The sequence below is a fragment of the Eucalyptus grandis genome, chromosome 4 (genome assembly GCF_016545825.1).
Source record: "Eucalyptus grandis isolate ANBG69807.140 chromosome 4, ASM1654582v1, whole genome shotgun sequence".
NCBI classification, from domain to species: Eukaryota; Viridiplantae; Streptophyta; class Magnoliopsida; order Myrtales; family Myrtaceae; genus Eucalyptus; species Eucalyptus grandis.
The window spans coordinates 34,350,933-34,372,237 of record NC_052615.1 but is presented as its reverse complement, the minus strand read 5'-3'; the positions used below and the strand labels follow the sequence as shown (position 1 = coordinate 34,372,237).

General features: G+C 41.1%; 2 protein-coding genes across 3 annotated transcripts; both read left to right on the top strand.

The window, feature by feature from the left end:
• The first annotated feature begins 234 nt into the window (after positions 1–234).
• On the top strand, positions 235–9,008 carry LOC104418975 (RNA-binding protein 39). 2 transcript variants are annotated; one of them, XM_010030461.3, is made up of 14 exons: positions 235–398; positions 995–1,602; positions 3,203–3,284; positions 3,381–3,437; positions 3,974–4,029; positions 4,694–4,928; positions 5,206–5,289; positions 6,131–6,202; positions 6,399–6,482; positions 7,505–7,569; positions 7,649–7,898; positions 7,988–8,076; positions 8,416–8,530; positions 8,645–9,008. In XM_010030461.3, exons 2-14 carry the CDS (start codon positions 1,037–1,039, stop codon positions 8,684–8,686), a joined length of 1,797 nt encoding a protein of 598 aa, XP_010028763.2. In that variant the 5' UTR covers positions 235–398; positions 995–1,036; the 3' UTR covers positions 8,687–9,008. The 2 variants fall into 2 exon arrangements, with proteins under 2 accessions (XP_010028763.2, XP_039167238.1); XM_039311304.1 differs by having other exon boundaries at positions 262–432.
• Positions 9,009–13,229: 4,221 nt separating this feature from the next.
• LOC104418974 (monooxygenase 2) lies at positions 13,230–16,160 on the top strand. The gene is made up of 6 exons (XM_010030460.3): positions 13,230–13,338; positions 13,469–13,615; positions 14,502–14,570; positions 14,690–14,858; positions 15,021–15,255; positions 15,386–16,160. The coding sequence occupies exons 1-6, from the start codon at positions 13,265–13,267 to the stop codon at positions 15,910–15,912; spliced, it is 1,221 nt and encodes a 406-aa protein (XP_010028762.2). The 5' UTR covers positions 13,230–13,264; the 3' UTR covers positions 15,913–16,160.
• The last annotated feature ends 5,145 nt before the right edge of the window (positions 16,161–21,305 follow it).

The following is a 21,305-nucleotide window of genomic DNA, read 5'->3' as shown; positions in this document are numbered from 1 at the left end:
AAATTATCTCCAGGAATAGAAATATTACTAAATTCACATTTCCGGGAGCAGCCATCATGGGAGATTACCTTCTTGCCCTTTCAGAGCCGATCTGGTTCGGGCTCGGGCTCGGGCTCGGCGGTTCGGTGCAAATCTGGAGCGGGCCCGTCCGGATGGCGATGGGCTTCTCTCCTCTCTGCGTAGCTAAAAAGCCAGTCCAAACCGGATGGCCTTTGCCCTAGCAAGCGATTTAGGGAGAGAGGGGATTGGAGCCTCGATCTTTGAATTTCTTTCCTCGAAATTTCTTCCCCTTCTCTCTCTCTCTCTCTCTCTCTCGCTTGCGGGGACCTCCGGAGTTATCGTCGTCGCCACATCACTGTCTGCTCCCAAATCCGCTCTCGCATCCTCTCGGTATCGAGGTTCGGGTCTCGCTTCGTCCCTTCCGGGTGGAGGGTTTTGCTTCTTCTCCTTCCTTTTTAATTATTTCTCGCGAAGTTTTTGTTTGGTCGCTGCTGCTGATTCCGGGACGGGGGGGCTCGGGTTTCCGCAAATCGTTGCGGTTTCGCCATTGGTGGGGCGTTGATTTAACGGGTTTCCGCGCTGTGGGTTTTTGCACATTTGGCTTGGGTCGCGTCGGAGTTGACGGCTTGGGGGTTTTTGGGTTTTCCCGGGACGAAATTTCCCGGCAAAAACTGTTTCCTGCGAAGTGGTGTTTAGTGAGGTTCCAAAGGATTTGGCTTTCTACAGTGACTTGTGCTGGGGAACTTGATTGTAGTTCGTGCGGCTAGTTTTGCCGATTGAACAGTGGGCGGGCGGGCGGTCGGTCGTAGCTGTTCCTTTTTTGCTGATTGCTCAATTGTTGTTTCTGCTTGTGCAACTCTACTTTTGCTCTTCCGAGCTTGGCGGCCACCCAATTGGTTATTGATTGGTTTCTGGATCTTCTACCCGACTTTTGGGACCTTTTTTTGTTTCGGAGAAATTAATGGCATGTGACCGTTTCCCTCGTGTTTTGCAGACTCTGGCCAGGCTTGCTGAGGGTTTCCCCTTGACTGGCACCATGGATTTTGACGAATATGAATATCTGGAGAAGACGGTTGAGAATCCGGAACCACACAAGGTGAAGGAAGCTGTGAATGGCGGTGAAGAAACCCTGAACTCTGGAGACAGGCGCAGAAGTCGGTCTTCGAAGCATAAGGAAGAAGAGAATGAGGATGATGCCGATCATCTCTCCAAACGCTCAAAGTCAGGGGGCAAACCCCGAGATAATGATAGGCGCGGTTCTTCACGGCACCGGTCGCAGTCGAGGGACGGAGAGAGGGATGGGCATAAGAGTAGCCGGGAACGGAAAGAGAAGGGAAGAGACAGGGAAAGGGATAGTGAGAGGGAGGACAGGAACGGGGGGGAGAGAGATAGAGATAGAGATAAGCGTCGTGATCGGGACAGGAGGGAACCCGACCGGGATAGGGTTATGGAAAGGGAACAAAATAGGCCACGGAGAAGCAAGAGTCCTCCTGGAAGGCATCGAGGTGGTCGGGATGAAATGGTCAGAGAAAGGATTCGAGATATGGAGCATGGAGAAAGAGATAAAGAGAGAGAATTTAAGGAACGGGAAAGAGAGACCAGGTATTTCAAGTTGGTTTTCTTTTTAATGGTTGCGTTTGTGTTGGTTAACTATCGTCTGATGGTGTGAAAATATTTTGACATGCTTTTTGAAGGTTTTCTAGTGCTAATTAGTAATTTGATAGTATGTGTTGTTCTGTTCTCACAGCTCCCTTTTTATTTGTTTAGTCCTTTCTCTCGAAAGTACAGTGCTTAAATTGCTCTATATCATTTTTCTGTTAAAATATCAAAGTACAACTATATGGAAGAAAGGAAGCTATCAACCAATTATCTATCAGTGCTCTAGTTATGGTTACCTAGGCTGATGTGTATGTCCGTATGTGTAATGTAATGGGTGTGGGAGCAACCTGGTTCTAAAGCTTGTGTTCTATAGATCTGTTTGGAGTGTCTTTTACATTTTAGATTTTCCTTTTTTGAAAATCTTGTGGCCCTGAACTTTAACTTTTATTCAAGGCAAAAATATGCACATATTAATGTATGGAATTATTTACAATATTCTCATAAACTTTAATGTTTAAATCGCAGTTTTATGTTTTGTCGAGAACGCAGCATTCTGCTCAAAAGCGGTGAAGACAGATGGGCCTTAATGTTGTTTTTAAGCCATTTGGAACCTGGTTTTGCTTTAAAGAGTGTTTTGCTTTATGCAGTTAAGAGCAGTTTACCACTGCTCAATTTTGATAATGATGAGACAATTTTTGGATCCATATCTTTCAATGTTTAAGTTTGCAAGTACCACTGCTTTTGCGGACCATGCTGATTCCGAATTGAGCCAATATGTACTAATTTGTTGGCATTTTCATTATCTGTGTGAGCATTTCGCCTGTGTTGTTGTAGGACATGCTGAGCTTCGGAAGGAATTGTGACAAGTCTTTAGGTCCTTCATCAACTTAATTATAGTTTGCTTAATTTGGAGTCTACCTGCATGTCTAGATTAGGTCATTACATTGTTTTCTTTTCCTGCTTTTTGTTGCACCGTTTGTTTTTGGTTGATCTGATAATTAGTATTGGATCTTGTACCTCATGGGAAAGTAGCTGCCTCTCTTCTGCTATCTGTCGGTTATATTTTTGGTCTTATATATGCTTTTACTTAATGTACTGTGTTCTGCTGGAATCTAAGATTAACAGGTTCCAAATTATGCTATTAGGTTCTTTGGCACGCCATCTATGCAACTTGATGACGCCGTTATCATTTAAGATTAAGTTGTTTATAGAAGGTACAATATTTGATGCTAATCTATTGCTTGAGGTCCGATTATGTACATAAATTACTTGGTCTCCATGTTAATGATCACATTGAAGATGATAAAGTCTTTTAGATACCAATCTGTGTGGGTTGTCCTCTCATAATAACTTTGTGTAGTTCCCTGCAGGACTAGGGCACATGGGTTCGGCCTTATATCATAAGCGGAGAAATTTTGGCTGCCATTTTGGGATAACTTTTTTTCTTTGGTTTAGTGATTTGTAACAGTTCCACCATGTCAAAAACTGCTCTGCTTGACAGAGCAAGATACTTCTGAAGTACATAATTGACTGATCCTTTGAAGGTCTGCTCTTTTATCTATGACAACCATGATTGATGGTTTGAATTTTCTTCATTTTGCAGGCCGCATAAAGAAAAGAAGGAAGATGCCAAAGAGCCAGAGGCGGATCCTGAACGGGACCAGAGGACTGTATTTGCCTATCAGGTAATGAAAATGTTCATTTGCATTTAAATTTATAGTTGCTGCAAATATGACTCTTCTTTACTTGCAAATTTACTTGGTTGTGCCAACATTTTACAGATTAACTTGAAAGCAGATGAAAGAGATGTTTATGAGTTCTTCTCAAGGGCTGGCAAGGTAACTTGCTTCCTCGTTGAATGCGAGAGAGGTTGTGGTTATGTTCCAAGTATATACTTTCACTTTCTTAGCATCTTGGGAGCTCTCCTGGTATAGAAGAATTTCATTCTGATGTGTGTGTCATGTATGGTGAATAAATATGATGCTTCATATGTATTTTGGTATCTCCTCTTGCTCTTTATTTCATGCTGCTTTGAGATGTCTGTGAGTGGACTGCAATAGACATGCTTCACGCCATAGACACAGCTCTCACTTTTGTTTGTTTGTGCATTGTTCGATTCACATCCTGTATGATGTAATTTTTAGCACAGGTTATTGGGCTTGGTAGATGAGCAATTGAATTCACTTGGTCATTTTATGTTTATATAAATCCTCCAACCCCCATCTCCCTCCCTCTCCCTCTTCAACTCTTAGAAAAGAGGAAAAGAAAAATCAGCACCAGCAGCTTTACCAATATGTATCTATGTATGTGTTCAGATAAAACATCAACCTATATGTATCTCTTTGTGACTGTCAAGCTGGTTACACAATTTCAGGTGCGCGATGTACGTTTGATCATGGATAGGATCTCAAGGCGCTCCAAAGGGGTTGGGTAAGCTTTATATGGCATTGTGACGAAACTGTGTCAATTTTATTGGATCTGTATGCTTGTTTGTGTAATCTACATTGAATTGTCATGACAACTGCTATCATGAAAGAACAATGTGTGCTGGTCTTAGTTTGTTTACCAATTTAAGGCTATTCTACTACTCAAGATATAGTAGATTATGAAGTGCAGATAATTCAGTTGGACTTATCTTAAACTCCATGTCCAATGGGTATGTTGTCGATCAAATCTTGGTGTTTCTCTGGTAGGAGTGGACTGTGTGTTGACATCTCATAGATAGCTTAACTAATTAGAGTTAATAAGGCAATTCGAACAAATGTATAAGTGCATATTTTTGCTCATTGAGTTTTGTGGCACGTGTTAAGTAGTTGCTGTGCATGAAGTAGTAATCATGAATAGATGTGAATTTGACTTTTTGCATATCATTCAGGGTTCAGTCTAAGCTTATTGCACTGGGAATTACATTTTATACTCATACACTTCAACATATTGATTGCTGATTTGAGAGTTGGATTTGTTGTTACCTTATGGATCACAAGATGTGGGGTCTAGCTGGAAATTACATGGAATGTTTGGACGGGGGACTTGTTAATTGATATCCTTTATCCTTTTCTGTTACTGAGTCATGTGAAATAACTTTGTTCTGCAGATATGTTGAGTTCTATGATGCAATGTCTGTTCCAATGGCTATAGCACTATCTGGCCAGCCACTTCTTGGCATACCAGTGATGGTAAAACCGTCAGAAGCTGAAAAAAACTTGGTTCAGTCAACTGCAGCCGCAGCTGGAGGACCCGGTGGATCAATCGGTCCTTACTCAGGAGGTGCTAGAAGGCTTTATGTTGGTAACCTGCATACAAACTTGACAACTGAGCAGCTGAAAAAGGTGAAGTCAATTACTAAATATGCCATTCACATTCTGTGTCTTTTTAGGGATTCATTTGTCCTCTTTTATTTGGTTATTTAACTGAAGAAGCACACGTGCTTTCTGAAATAAACTTGTGGTTTCTATTTGCAGTCTGATTTATGACATTTTTTAATTGAGTAGATCTTCTATTTTTCTTTATTATTTGTTGTATAATGGTGATGTTTGGCTCTATGTAGGAATTTTGATATTCATTCTATCTAATAAGCTTCAATCCTTGCTCTTTTGTGATGCTTAGATTTTTGAGCCATTTGGTGAGGTGGAGCTTGTGCAGCTACCACTTGACGAATCTGGTCATTGTAAGGGCTTTGGCTTTGTGCAGGTGAGTATGCTCAAATATATGGTGCTTGGCTTCTATTTTGTGTGGCTATTTCTTTTTGTAGTTTTTGCTTTTCCTTTTTCTTGTGATGCTTGGAATTTGTCTTATATTAAAAGTTGGAGGCCTGGATTTTTAAGAATGTACGAAATATTGACGTTTAGAATCAATTAGAACTTCTCATAATCTTTTTAGAGCTTATTTACATATAAACATTTGTTTTCTTTTCCCTTTTGAAAGTTGATGGGAAAGAAAAGCAATTAAGTGCTCTTTTTAAGGTTTAACAGACCCTCATATTTTGTGATAGGAAAAACGAGTTATATTGATTAACATTGCAGTTGAATGTTAAATAAAAGGATTTCTAGAGGTTCTGATGGCAGAACTTACAGAACAAAAATAGGCATCATTACTGCAGAAATTGAAAGGAGGTTTTAGGGTAGGCAAAGAGGTTTCATAGATGAAGAGTTGACTTCATTTCATAATTATGGCTGACTTCTTTTCATTATGATCTAAGTATGTTATTTGAGAAAGACATGGAAGAGACGTAGTGGTATATTGGTATGTTCAACAAGAAGCAACACCTTACTGTACTCTACCCTTTATTGATCACCTGTCAAAATCTGTCCTTAGAGATCGACTTTTTCTTGTGCAAAAATGTCTTATTTTGTTAGTTTCTCGAAAATATTATTGTTTACTTTTAAGATCAGGAGTCCAATCTTTTTTATTGAATAGGACATGTCTTGACTTGACTCTGAATGATGATATTAGAATGGCATTTGTCTGTGAACGAAAATTGCGATGGATTATTGCATAGGGTGATTTTAACAGGTATATTCTTTCGTTGCAGTTTGCACGTCTTGAGGATGCCCGGAATGCACTAAGTCTGAATGGATTGGAGATTGCAGGACGGACTATCAAGGTTAGTTCACATGTATCTGTGGAAATTGCTTTGTGGGTTAACAAATGGGGATCAAGGGACAACGTTTGTAGGTTTGTGGTGCGAGCAAATTCACGTAGCTTATATATCTGTAGTAAAAAGCTTGAAAAATCCATCTTGAAATAATGATGCTTCAGTAATCACTTGAATGGTAAGCAGAGTTTCTTCCTCCATTTAGGTGTCAGCTATTACTGATCAAGCAGGAACACAGGATGTTGGGACTAATGCTGGAGATTTTGATGATGATGAAGGTGGTGGCTTGGTGAGTAAAATATTTGCATCTCTCATGTATAAGTAGTTCTTCTGTTGCTTGGGGCTTGCATAGATATCCATTGATTTACCTTTAACTTTGCTTCCCCTGTACAGCAGTTTGATAATCAGATATTTGCATTTCCTATGCCATGTGGACTTCCTCTAGTTACATCATTTTGAATGCCATGCCTTTGGATTGGCTTTTGTGCTTCCTACTGTAACCACAGATTTCATTTTTACAGTGTTGGAGGGTACCTGCTGTTTTCTGCTCGTGATTCTTATATTTTTTATGTTACTCAAGTCTTTATTTCTGGGCAAATTTGGTTGTTCTGTATGTTCCATTATCAGCATCAACTCTCTCTTTTTTCATATGCTCAGCAATTTAGCACTTTGGTCTAATTGAGTTTGTTTTTCTCTTTCTGAAAAGAGAGAAAAGGAGAAGAAGAAAAAGAGGGGGGGTTTGTGTTTCTGGGCTGTGGTGCATTTGGAAATTGCAAGCACATCTTGCCTTGAATGTTGACTTATTCTGGCTCCGGACTGGGCTTATCAAGCTTAAGCTGAACAAATCATAACTCTGCCTGTTTTGGCATTCTTTGGGTGGTTAGTTTCATGAATGGCCAAAAAGAAGTGGTAACTTTCATGGCATGCAAGTGATGAAGAGGAAGAGCTGCTGGAAAATAAAAGCCATGAATCTTAGGGACCTAGAAGAGTCCTGTTGCAATGCAATTATGATACAATTTCATTGGTTATTTTTGTATTAGATGAAAAGCAATTTTGACTTGTACATACTTCTTGTTTGGTTGGAAGGTTGTCGTAGAATCAATACTGTATCAGAGCCTATGCTTTGGTGATTGATTATTGCTTTAAGGAAAAATAGCAATGATTTTCCTTAATTCACAATTATATGCTACTGATTCTTCTTTTACCTGCCACACTTTTTTGGAACTCACAATAGTTCATCCGTGATTAATTTTTTTAACAGCATTTTTTTTGCATGATTTTTTTGTAATCTTTTTTTAAAACCTATTTCAGTCCTTGAATGCGTCTTCGCGAGCAAGTCTTATGCTGAAGTTGGATCGGAGCGGAGCTGCATCAAGGTTGATATGACACATCGGTTTTAATTATATGGAGTTACTGTTTTTATTTGTCGTCTGACACTATCATCGGCTATTGCAGCATTGCTAGTTCTGTGGGCACTTCCGCCATCAACAGCGCTGGTGCTACTCTTCCCTCAGGACCAATTCTTGGCACGGCACCTGTGGTTCCTCCACTGGCTGCTTCTCTTATGCAGCCAAATATTGCAGCCCTCACTGGACTTCCAGGATCAGGTCTTCAGGTCACAGCTACAACTGGTCCTACAATTGATACAGTTGGTGTCCCAAGTGAATGTTTGCTATTGAAGAACATGTTTGATCCAACATTAGAGGTAAATTAGATTTTTAGGCTTGCGATGCTGTTGTAGTGTATTACTCTTCTTCTCCCCATTCTTATTTGAAGTGTGATATTTCTTGGCAGACTGAACCAGATTTTGAATTGGACATTAAGGAGGATGTTCAAGAAGAATGTTCAAAGTTTGGAAATTTGAGGCACATTTTTGTAGACAAGTAAGTCACTGGCAATTTTACCGATCAAAATCTTTGGGGGAGTTAATCTCCGACACCAGATGCATGTGCATGATTCTCAGCATGGCTTAGAAGGTTATACCTTCTGGCTTGGATGCATGCAAGGAAGCATTTCTGAAAAATTAGGACAAGCTTTTATATGGATAAGTCTGAATTGATCCTATCCCTATTGTTATTGGTTCAACTTGATCATCCTGGCATTATTTAATTAAAACGATGGGAAGTGTATAATCCTCCCCACCGGTCAAAATATCATAATTGGTCTCCTTGGTTCTGTTGTTCAAGTTTTGTGGCTTGTGTCTCCTTTCTACCTAAAAACAGGAATAGCAGTGGTTTTGTATACCTGAGGTTCGAGGATACGCAGTCTGCAAGTAATGCCCAACGAGCTCTTCATGGAAGATGGTTTGCTGGGAAGATGATAACCGCGACGTTCATGGTATCATATTTCGAAGTGCTCTCTTTTATATGCGGGTTTATGTTAGTCACCCTGCCTTTTCACCTTAGAGAAATTAAAAAATGGAGGCATGAGTTTTTGCTTCGCCAAATGCAGGTACCCCTAACCTATGAAGCTAAGTTCCCTGACAGCAGATAGGATTATGGAGTCGGCTGCTCAATTGCGCTGTTGCAATCATCGCATAACGTGGACATCACTGGTTGAGGTTTTTGTCGGGGAATCAAGTTTCTTAATTCACACAACCTATGGGAAAGAGAAAGAGGGCCTGTCTAGCGTCTTGCTTTTCCTTTTCCTCGTCTCCGTCTTTTCCTAACTTGATGGAAGCTTCTCCGTTTCTTGAACTTATGTTCTTAGTCCTGTACTCCCAATTGGCAGTGTTTGTGGGGATTGTTGTACCATATGGAGTGGAATTTTCAGGTGTATTGTCCTAACGTTTAATAGAGTTGATTTTCCTTTGCAATGCTTCTTCTCTCCCCCGGCGAACCTGTCAGATTTCAGAGGTAAATGCGTGGCCTTTTGGTTTAGAATCAGGATGTCCGAGAACGGGGAATTGAAGAATCGACATGGAGTACAGACAGTTCTATGGATTTTGAGGAATGACACCAAGTGTTTGGTTTGTTCAGATTGATCCGGCTAATGTACGCATTGTTTACACCTTTGCACTATTCCCGTAGATAAAGTTTAACAAGGTTTCGAGCGCACTTTTGTCGCATGAATGTCGTTTTAGAATTTTGAGCATACTAATTTCGCCTTAGACTAGAGTGCTAGAGGACTTTTTTAATTAAAAAAGGGCTAAAGTAGAGGAATTAAGGCTCTGATCATTTTGTTTTTTGAAAAATAAATGATGAAATTTTTTTTTTTTTTGAAATTGATTGCTCTCATTGTTTTAAATAATTAGTTAATGAAAAATATTTTCATCATCATCGACAATAATTTATTTCTAAATATTTTTGTATATATGAAAATATTTTTTGTTTATCTATTTTGAGAAGTGATGTGATAAATTATTTTTAAGAAAATACTTTTTAATTATTTATTTTTTACTAAATAAATGGAACCGAAATGTATGTTGAAGTAGTCAAACGCCCAAGCGATTGGGTAATTAATTAAGCGATTAATTTCTCCTACTCGAAATAAGTTTGCCAGGCTATCCCCAACACTTTGTGTTTGTTGCCTTGCCCAAGCACGTGGACATAGCGTCTTATGTATTAGACGACTAGCTAGGTTTGGATACTCTTACTATTATAAAGAAAAGAAAAGGCCGAGTCGATTCTCTTGTTTAGTTCAGAGTTTGTCGTTGGTGGAAAAGTACTGAAAAAGTTATAAATCTATTGTAATGGTATTGATTTAATTATAAATCTTATTAGGTCAATTTAATCCTAATTTTTTTTTTTTTGCATTGATATCGATTTAGTTTTTTTGGCTAATTTTGGTAGGAAATCTTTAACGTGAATGTCAATTGTCCCACATGATTTGTTTGGCATTAACGTGAATATTTAAAATAATTTTTGAATTATATTTGAACTTTTATATAATTTTTTTGTCTTTTTTGTTATTTTATCTCTTTTTGCTCAGGGCTAGCAAGAACCGGCTCACAACGCGCTTGCCGGCCACTAGGCAAGGGCTTGTGGCCAACGATGGTGTGGCGGCCATCACCCAATGCCCTCGCTGACTACAAGGAGGGCCAGATGCCCTTGTTGTGTCTGATAAAACTCAGACAAGGGCCGGTGAGGGTGTGCGGCCCTCTGGTGCGGCCCTCGTCCAGATCTGGCGAGTGTTGCAGCCCCCTTGTTGGAACCAAAAGGGTATAGAATCTTTGAAAGTGCTGATGGAGAGAGAATATAAATACACAAAGGAAAGAAGTAAATCCAAAATGCCTTTTGCGTGGCCTCTCTTACGAGCTTAACAATACAGCCTTTTTCTCTCTATAAGCTCAACTCTCGGAAAAGTGCCAAAAAAAGTCCAAACCTTTACGCTGTTTGCCATTTAGTCCTAAACCTTTTTTTGGTGCCGATTCAGTCCTAAACCTTTTAAGTTGTGCTAATTCAGTCATTTCCGGCCATTTTAGCAGGATTTCCGATCGGACCGCCAGCCGTGACGTGACATGATTGGCGCGACGTGGACAACTTTTAATAATATTTTAATATTTTTTATTTTTTTTAAATACTTTTAATATTTTTTTATTATTTTATTTTATTTTTTTTCCTCCAGCCGGTGGCCGCCAAGGTCCGGCGACCGGCTAGAAGCGATCCGCCGGGCGAGGGCGAGGCCGGCGAGGGCGAGCCTCGCCCATGGCCGTCTCGCCGGATCAGCCATGGGCGAGGCTTGACCTCGCCGGGCCGATCTGGGCGAGGCGGCCATGGGCGAGGCTCGCCCCTCGCCGGATCTCGGCGAGGTCGAGCCTCGCCGGCCCTCGCCGGCCATGGGCGAGGCTCGCCCGCCGATCCGGCGAGGTTGGCGAGGGTGAGCCTCGCCCATGGCCCGATCCGGCGAGGCGGCCATGGGCGAGGCTCTCCGCCCGCCGGATCCGGGCGAGGTCGAGCCTCGCCCGCCCCGCCGGCCATGGGCGAGGCTCGCCCGCCAGATCATCAGGCGAGGCGGCGAGGGCGAGCCTCGCCCATGGCCTGATCCGGCGAGGTCGGGCGAGGCTTGACCTCGCCAGATCCTGGGGCCGAGGCGAGCCTCGCCCATCGCCCATGGCCGAATCCGGCGAGGCGGCCATGGGCGAGGCTCGCCCTCGCCGGATGGGCGAGGTCGAGCTCGCCGCCTCGCCCATGGCCGGCGAGGCTCGACCTCGCTAGATCCGGCGAGGTCGGCCTCGCCCTCGCCGGCGATCGCCTCTGGCGCCAGTCGCGGACCCCGGCGACCGGCTGGAGGAAAAAGACAAAAATAAAAAATAAAAAAATAAAAATATTTAAAAATAAAAAAATTATTAAAAAATTATTAAAAGTTGTCAATCGCCGCCGATCATGCCACGTCAACCGCCGACGTCCGCAGTCAGCAAAATCCGGTCAAAATTGGCCGGAAAGGACTGAATTGGCACAATTTAAAAAGGTTTAGGACTGAATCGGCACAAAAAAAAAAAAAGGTTTAGGACTAAATTGGCACAAAAGCAAAAGGTTTAGGACTTTTTTGGCTCAACTCTCTCTCACCCTCTATTTCCAAGGCTTTCCACCCGCCAAATGACTCGCGTATCTATCCACACATATTTACAAGCATTTCCACCGCCTATGACTTTACCGCCTTTGAGGAAAGTTGAAATACAAAAAGAAAAGTCGAACTTTTTCTTCTCTGCGGACTTCGATTTGTCAAAGAAAAGAAACCATGTTTTAAACGCGGGGACTCTTACTTGTTTCCGTGCAAGTTTTGGTCCGACTTCTCAACTTGTCATTAAGTTGAAATCGGTAAAGAGTGGGGAGTTCCATTGCAATTCAATTCTTGCACTCAACCGCCTATAACGAGTCCAGGTAGAATTTTTCTTCTTCAATTTCAAAGCCAAAAATGGGGGCATCCTCGTCTATTCCATGTGATAAAAAGAAGTCCTTCTTTGATTCTCTTTTCCATCTTCAATCAAAAATCATTTTTGCTACTCCTAACAGATTTAGGCCAAGCGATCTGGTCCTTAGTCTAAAAGAAAAGTAAAAAAATAAAATATAAAACTATTATTCAAAATATTTATGTCAACGTTGACTGTGTAATGTAAAACGATCAACGTCTTCGTTAACAATTTTAGATCAAAATTGATCAGGATGACTCAATTGATATCAATGCAAATTCTTGCAATAGTAAATAATAGTAAATGTATTCTAAGACCTTGATTCTCAAGTAATTTCTTATGTACGAGAAGATTTTTCTTGAAAAGTCATGTGAAATCAAAAAATAAATAACTGAAAAATTTTAAATTTTTACAAAAATTACAAAAATTATCCATGTTAGCATTGATTGTATCATATAGAACAACTAACTAGATTGCATCATTAGCAATTTTCGGCCAAAATTCAGAATGACTAAAGTTATAAATTGTCAATGTTGTAGAACTAATTTAATATGATTGATATGTTTATGAATGAATAGGCTGCCATGCAATTGATTTAGAACATTTTGGATAATTTTCTCAAAAATGTACATACATGATGATGCACAGATAGGATCCACAATGTATCAAAGTAGCGGACAAAACAGACCCTAAATATGTTACATTAAATAACTATATTGAATTCAATTGAGCAAATACACGTAATCATGATTAATAAATAAGAAAACACATCTTTGCAACAACTGATACCTTACTGTGTGGGTACGATGAAATTTGAAAAATGTGTTAAAAAAATAATGGCTTATATTACTTATGAAAATGAATGAATGAAAAATATTTTCATTATTCACAAAAAAATTTACACATGAATTATTACTGATAATGAAAATATCATTCATTGACTAATTATTTCAAGTGATATGAGTAATTATTTTTAGAAAAATATTTTTTAAATCATTTATTTAAAAAAAAAAAAAAAACAGACCCTGAAAGTAGGAACAAGAGAACTACATGAGCACGCCATACTACCCATTACTAAAAGCGATTTTGCCTCTCGTATTTCTTTATATATCATCCTGTCTGAACTCTGAAACATCATTCGCCCTGTGTGTGTGTGTGTGTGTGTGTGAGAGAGAGAGAGAGAGAGAGAGAGAGAGAGAGTCAGAACGAGGTGCTGGATCATGGAATTGGTTGAGGACATAGTGATCGTTGGAGCTGGCATAGCAGGACTTACCACTGCTTTAGGACTTCATAGGTATCGCGTTTTCAGTGGAGTTAAGAAGATTCTTAGAAAGTTGTTTAGTCACCTTTTGCCACCCTTGGATGTTTTCTCGCGTGTTTCCCGCTTGAAGTGTATTACTTGATTGATGTCGTGTGCGCTGCAGGCTAGGCATTAGAAGCTTGGTCTTGGAATCCCATGATTCTTTGAGGATTACGGGTTTTGCGTTAGCAATATGGACAAATGCCTGGAAGGCCCTCGATGCAGTCGGGATCTCAGAATCGCTTCGTCGGCGGCACACCCGGCTACTTGGGTAACTAAGCAACTCCCTTCTCTTGCTGTAGCTGATGTGATTATATTTCCTACGCTCACTTAATATATTATGGAGCCAACTGCAATGTGAATGAACAGTGAGACATCACTTTGAACTCTAAAATAGAACGCACGATTATAAAGTGATTAATTAGTTTGGTCCACCTGAGATGGTTGGCTATCTAATATTTTTCTGAAAACAGCATGTAGAGCGGTTCCATATCTGGATCTGGAACCATGAATAGATAAGGGCAGCATGTGCAGGGGCTTCTAAGGCCTAGCCTGAGATACTTCCCGCGTGGTTCAGTTAAACATGATTTGACAGTTGAAAGACAAGTGATGAGCTATTTAAACAAGAACTAGTGAGCACTTGAGTATTTCATGAGGATCTGCGATATAAAAAATTAATCTTGCTGTTGACTCAATGAGCATTTGCATATCTCTATTTTTGCAAATAATATTTAGATATCTCTAAGCAAAACTCCCGTCGAAAATAGCAAATTTCCCTCCTTACAGACTCATTTCTGCTTCGTTCGTAGGGCTTGGGCGCGGTTTATTTTGGGTAGTTTTGAAAATTTAGGGTAAGAATTGAGGATTGGAAGACGGACACTCTTGGAGAATGACATTTTCCGTAAATACGGACACAAGGGTATTTGATGTTAAGGTGTAAGGTGGTCACAATAGATAAAACTTTGTAATTAGTTTTCTCTCCATAGCACCATGGTATGTAATTGCACGAGCACAAGATGCATGATGACACCTAAATGGGACAAACGCCTGAACTTCAAATGAAAAGCTTTTCTCTATTGTTCTATCAATAGCTAGTTCTTTTTCTCATGCCTCTGTCCATGCTAGTTCAATTGACATGGTAGATGTTCTGGTTGCAGGGTGATGACCACTTCCACAGTTTCGGGACTTCCTACTGCAGAGACACAATTCAGTGCCGCGGGGACACAGTTAGTAATTTAAGTTTGAAATTAACCGGTCAATTGATCAGATCAGATGCACCCCTTGTATTTCATGTGGAAAAATGAACATAATGCTTTCCCTTATGTAAGTGGGCGCAATATTGCAGGAGAGACCATCATGAAGTTCGTTGTGTGCAGAGGAAGATCTTGATGGAAACTTTAGTGAATGAACTTCCGAGCGGCACCATAAAGTTTTCTTCCAAGGTCGTTTCGATTGAGCAATCGGGCAATCTTAAACTTATCCATCTGTCTGATGGTTCGATTCTCAAAGCAAAGGTATTGCATCATGATTTACCCTTAATTAGGAAGATTTGCTTAGAATGAAAGTGAGATATCTATGCTTGAGAACAGCCCCTTTGTCTAAGGAAAATGTGCTCGCTTTTGCAAGCAAGACGATGTCTTAAGGTTTAACTGACCTTACTTTATTTCTAATGCTAGGTGTTGCTCGGTTGTGATGGAGTGAACTCGGCAGTGGCAAAATGGCTCGGCTTCAAGGCGCCTGCTTTCGTTGGCCGATTTGCGGTCAGGGGCTCTGTGTATAACGAGAATGGTCATGGTTTTGAGCCCACACTTTTCGAGTTCATTGGTGAAGGATTTAGATCTGGCTTTGTCGCCTGCGACGATAAGACTATGTATTGGTTCGCCACTTTTTCTACTTCCATGTCCAACCAGGGTGAGTTTTTATATGCATTTTCTTCCTGCTGAAGAAAAACCCCTTTCCTTGATATGAGCCGGCATCGGCATATAATAAATCAATCCCACATACTTTCTACAAGCACGTAATGTCATTTTCTGTGATGAAGAGATGGAAGAGAGTCCGGCTAAGGTGAAGCAATTCGTGCTGAGCAAGCTTGGAAAAGTTGCTGACGACTTTAAAGCTGTCGTACGTGACACGGAACTGGAAAACTTGTCATTAGCTCCACTCAGATTCAGACACCCATGGGACATTTTATGGGGACGCACAAGCAAAAGCAATGTCTGTGTAGCTGGGGATGCATTCCACCCCATGACACCAGATATTGGCCAAGGAGGCTGTGCGGCTCTCGAAGATGGAGTCATCTTAGCAAGATGCCTCGGTGAAGCCTTGAGGGACAAGCAAGGCATCAGAAGTGAAGAGTACAGGAGGATTGAGATGGGCCTGAAGAATTATGCCAAAGAGAGAAGATGGAGAGCATTTGAGCTCATAAGTACAGCCTATATGGTGGGATACATCCAAACAAGCAATGGCAAGATATTGAGCTTCTTAAGGAATAAAGTGCTGGGCGGGTTCTTCGCCAGGCAGCAGCTGAAACTAGCGAGTTTCGATTGCGGGAGACTGACAACTTCCTGAATTCAGACCCTACTCCAATATGTTGTTGTTTCCTTTTCATGGTACACACTGTTGTCTCCACTTTCCTCTTGTTTTTTCTCCTCTTTTTCGTTCTATTCATTTGAAGAAAGCGTCGGTTCATGGAAGTTATGTGTTTATGCTGTACTCTCCCGAAGTCTGAACGTGAGAATGTGATTTTAAATGTATAATTAGGGGAAGCATATCCATGAATGTTCCCCTGGAAGAAAAATGACAAAAAAAAAAAAAAAAAATCCCACTGTAAATTTCTCTTTCTATCTATCGAATATGCATTCGTTTACATCAAAATGCTTCAAAGAATGACTGATTGAAATAAAAAGTAAATCTTGGAAGCAACGATGGAGAAATTCTTATAATTAACCAGTTTGTCCGCAAGTTAGTGTAAGCAATTGAGGACCCCTCTGATTGAGGGACGTGTTAATACGTCAACTAAGCGCATAGGAAGACCTCAGGGTCGTAGCAATATGGCAAACACGCGCATTATTTCAATGAATTCAATTCACAACAAGAAAGATATTTCTGCATATCTTGTCCAGATCTATAAATAATAAAAAAGTTGGGTAGAACAAAACTTTACTGTTTTTTTTTTTTTTTTTTTGGTAAAACAAAACTTTACTGTTCACCCCCGCATCATCCCAAAACTCGGTTCCCTTCCACTTCTCTTCATGTCACTCAGAAACAATTATCTTACACTGAAAAGATAAAAGAGTAATTAATTGTTCCATTTATCTAACATTAATGTTACTAAAAAAGTAACAAACCTCTGTTCTCGGCGTCCTGTGGCCAGGGCGTGCAGGCAGTTCTATGGCCTTCCAAAGACCGGATTCTCGAAGGTCATGGCTCTTTGTAAGATTTTCGTAGTTCTCCTAGGAAAAAAAAAATGTCGTAACACAAAAATGTTATGTTGGAAGATCTTAGTGTAGATGCTGATTATAATTGATTCTAGTATATTTTTGATTAATTCAGTAAATAGGAAATTCTGATTATTGTATATTGTCTTTCCTAGTTTATTTTTCCTCCTTACATTATAAGTGTACATTGTACTGACATACATAAATCAATACAGAGAAAACACTTTTCCATATTTCCTTCTCTCTTCCTCTTTCTGTCATGGTATCAGAGCTGCTCGTTTCCTGACCTAGCTTCCGCAATTTCCCGAATTGCCTTCGTCTTCTTTTCTGATCTCGTTTACTGTACTTCCTTTGCAAAGCAAATCAGCAAGACGATTAGGAATTCAATCTTGATATCATGGCAAAGGATAAGGATGTTATGAATCCTGCAGTAGAGGATTTATCCTCCCAGGATCGGACGACTTCACCCTCTGATCACACTGGATCGACTGAAGAAGGGCATGTGACCAATAATGTTTCCGCTCCTGCTCTAGTGCAGATGCCTAGTCCGACCTACTAGCCCTCAGTCCAATGGTACCCTGCACGTTGGGCTACTGGACCTGGATAGACCTCGGTCCCATACCCATATGGGACCGACCCGACTGGTGAGTCGGGTCCGATGGCTACGGGTCATAGACCCGGACTCATGCCAAGGCAGGGAATGGAGCCCTACATGTCTCCACACGGGTCACACCAATCGGGTCCGACAGAGTCGGGTCACAGGCCCGGTTTCATGCCCGGATTCACGGCGGAACCCTAACCCGTTTCCACACGGTTCGCACGGATCACCCTACCTGTTTCCATTCAATGGTGGATGGCCGGAGCTTGGAGACCCGCTTTATACGTCGCCGGCGGACGGGTTGGAGCTGCGGCTGATCAGTCAACAACTCACCGGACCGGCGAATTATCACTCTTGGGCTCACGATCTTCGGCGAGCACTTGTTACCAAGGCCAAAGAAGGCTTCATCGACGGCACAGTCTCTTACTCGACGGATGAAAGATTACACAAACATTGGCGGTGGTGCAATCAACTGGTGCGCACTTGGATCGGGAACTGCTTGGCGTTTGATGTCGCCGCCGGCCTCCCTCCGACAGAAGATTCGAAGCAATTTTGGGAGAATATCCAAGAGATGTATGGCAAATTAGACAGAGTGAGGCTTTTCTCGTTAACACAAGACTTGACCGAGCTGAAACAAGGCAATCTCTCGGTTCTGACTTGTTTCAACCGGTGTCGGCTTTGTGGAATGAGATCAAAGTGGCGGAAGACAACCGGAGGGTTGGAGGCTACTCTCCGGCAGTATTACACAATCAAAGAGAAGGAAAAGGTGACAAGATTCCTCCTTACCTTGATCGAGTCGTACTCGGCTTTTCGGTCTCAAATACTTGTGATGGATATTTAACCGCCGCTCGGACGAATCTTCCAATTGGTCGTTCAGGAAGAAAATCAGCGGGTAGCCGCGGCTGAGCAGAACCGGGTTGGTGAAGGAACGGGCTTCGCGGTGTTTCCATCTGGTGTTTTGTCGATAGAGACAATCGCTGGAGCTGGGGGTAGTCTCGGAGCTGCGAAAGGGAAAGGAGTGCTTGTGGCGCTGGCGACCAAACGAGAGGAAAACCCTAGTCTCTCATGATCGTACGGCTGGGATCGCGTTTTTGGATCAGATGGCTTGGATAAAGGCGCTGGATTTGACGGTCGAGGGAGGCGCGTTGGATCCGATGGACTGGATAAGATCTTTGGGATGAATGGTTGGGATCGACGCGCATGATCGGACGGCTTCGGTTTGATGAACTATTCAAGCGGATCAGACGGTCCATATTTTGCCACGTCAGCACCATATAAAGGATCGTATGGTGCACGAAATGCCACATCAGCAGGGAAGGTCAGTGGAAAAAATTCAAAAATTAAAAATAAATATTGTGAATATTGCAAACGTCCACACCATACTATTGATACATGTTGGAAGTTACATGGGAGACCTAACAACAAAAAGGAGAGGGAGTCTTCAGTCTATCAGGTTTCTGCACAAAAAGGTGGTGGAACATCTCAGCAAACCATAACCCAGGAACAATATGAACATATCGTGCAAGCTTTGAGCCAACTCAAGACTGGTGACACTGGTGCGGGATTCTCAGGTACTTTTCTCCATGAAAAGAATTCATTATCTATTGATGCATGGATTATTGATTTAGGCGTTAGTGACCACATAGTTTACAATGAGTCTTTATTTTCCTATGTCCATCAAAACCCACAATCTCCTGTTACGGTACGTCTTCCAAATGGGAACATTACACATGTTACTAAAATTGGTACCGTACATCTTGGTCAAAATTTTGTTCTTAAAAATGTCCTATACATTCCAGCCTTTGAGTTTAATCTCCTCTCTGTTGCAAAAGTATGTATGGACAATTCTTGTAGAGCCATATTCAATTCCAGAAATTGTGTCTTTCAGGACCTTTCGACTGGCAAAGTGATGGGCTTGGGAAATGAGGCACAAGGACTTTATTTTTGGGTCAATTCTCTAGGAGATTTAGAATTATTGAATAAAGGCATTTATTGTAATGCAATCAATTATAATAAAAATCTCCTTTTGCATCAACGATTGGGTCATAGTGCTATATTCCCTCACCCAAAATGTTCCATTTGTCCTCTCACTAAACAAACTCGAGCATCTTTTCCAGTTAGTACATCTCGAGCCAAAGATTCTTTTTCATTACTTCATATGGACATCTGGGGTCCTTACCATACTTCCTATCGTGATGGATCTCGCTACTTCCTTACGATTGTTGATGATTACAGTAGTGCCGCTTGGCTATATCTTATGCAGTCAAAGAGTCAAACCTTTACTCATTTATCAAAATTCCTTTCCTTAATTAGGAATCAATTCGATAAATCTGTACATCAAATTCGTACAGATAATGGGTGATAATTTTTTACTTATAATTTTTTACTTTTGATTGCATAAACTTGTTGTCTACTCACGGGATACTTCATGAAAGTTCATGTACTTATACTTCACAGCAAAATGGAGTTGTTGAGAGAAAACACAGACATCTTTTAGAGGTAGCCCGTGCACTCAAATACCAAGCCTCAATCCTTGAAATTTTTTGGAGAGATTGTGTGGTCACAGCTGCCTAGCTGATTAATCGCATGCTAAGTCAGATTCTTCATGGTAAAACTCCCTTTGAGATGCTTTACAAGAAACAACCAGATAATAGCCATCTTAGAGTCTTTGGTTGTTTATGTTATGCAACAAATGTGGGTCATCGAGATAAAATGAGCCCCCGCGCAACACAATGCGTCTTTATGGGATACCCTTCTCTTTAAAAGGGATATCATGTCATGGAGTTTTCTATAGGACATTTCTTTACTAGCAGAGATGTTGTTTTCCATGAAGAAACATTTCCCTTCCAAGAAAAGCTGTCTTCATCCAAAGATACTTTGCCAGAAAACAATCGTTTTCTTCTTTTTGATGAAGAATTATCATCATCACTTGATTTTCTTATGGCACATCCACCCTCTATGATACCTAGCTACACACCAGCACTAGTGGAGTTCTCACACCCAGAAACGGAATTACCAGCTTCATCTAAGGAAGTTCCTTCATCTGTGGACACTATAGAAATGGCTGCTGACTTATCCATGGCTCCTATAGCTGAGCCACCTCGTCGTTTTGGAAGACAGAGTCATCCACATATGTGGACAAAGGAATATATATGTTCTACTGCAAACTCTTTAGGTACACAATATCCTGTTTCATCCTATGTTTCCTTCAATCGATTATCAGCAGAGCATACGTGTTGTATTAGTCGTATTTCAGAAGAGCATGAGCCATCTTCATTCACTGAGGCATCCAAAGATCCCAAGTGGCGGCATGCAATGGAGTTTGAGCTTGCTGCACTCATGGAGAATCATACTTGGGATGTAGTTCCCTTACCATCGCATCGAAAACCGATCAGCTGTAAATTGGTTTACAAAATCAAATTCAAATTAGACGGTTCCGTAGAACGATACAAGGCTCGGTTGGTAGCCAAAGGTTTTACTCAGAGAGAAGGTTTTCATTATCAAGAGACATTCTCCCTAGTCGCCAAGGAAGTTACCGTTCCGGTCTTTCTTATTTGTTGCAGCAATATACAATTGGTCCCTACATCAGATGGACATCAACAATGCTTTTCTCCATGGTGATTTAGATGAAGAAATCTACATGGATCTTTCTTAAGGATTATGCAGACAGGGGGAGAATCGGGTATGTTGTCTTCGCAAATCCTTGTATGGATTAAAACAGGCATCTAGGCATTGGTATGCCAAGTTTACTGTTGCACTAACCAATGCAGGTTTTCAGCATTCCAAACATGATTATGCTTTAATTACACGAAATGTGGGAAAATCATCGATCTATTTGCTGATATATGTGGATGACATATTGGTTATGGGAAACAATGATTCTCATGTTGCAAAATTCAAGGAATATTTACACTCCGCTTTTCACA

Excerpts from the sequence above, each read along its gene's own strand:
- LOC104418975 (XM_010030461.3), top strand. The coding sequence starts at position 1,037 with ATGGATTTTGACGAATATGAATATCTGGAGAAGACGGTTGAGAATCCG. Across the intron at positions 6,203-6,398 it reads TTGCAGGACGGACTATCAAG|GTGTCAGCTATTACTGATCA; the intron begins GTTAGTTCACAT and ends TCCTCCATTTAG. Across the intron at positions 7,570-7,648 it reads CGGAGCGGAGCTGCATCAAG|CATTGCTAGTTCTGTGGGCA; the intron begins GTTGATATGACA and ends CGGCTATTGCAG.
- LOC104418974 (XM_010030460.3), top strand. The coding sequence starts at position 13,265 with ATGGAATTGGTTGAGGACATAGTGATCGTTGGAGCTGGCATAGCAGGA. Across the intron at positions 14,571-14,689 it reads TTCAGTGCCGCGGGGACACA|GAGAGACCATCATGAAGTTC; the intron begins GTTAGTAATTTA and ends GCAATATTGCAG. Across the intron at positions 14,859-15,020 it reads GTTCGATTCTCAAAGCAAAG|GTGTTGCTCGGTTGTGATGG; the intron begins GTATTGCATCAT and ends TTCTAATGCTAG.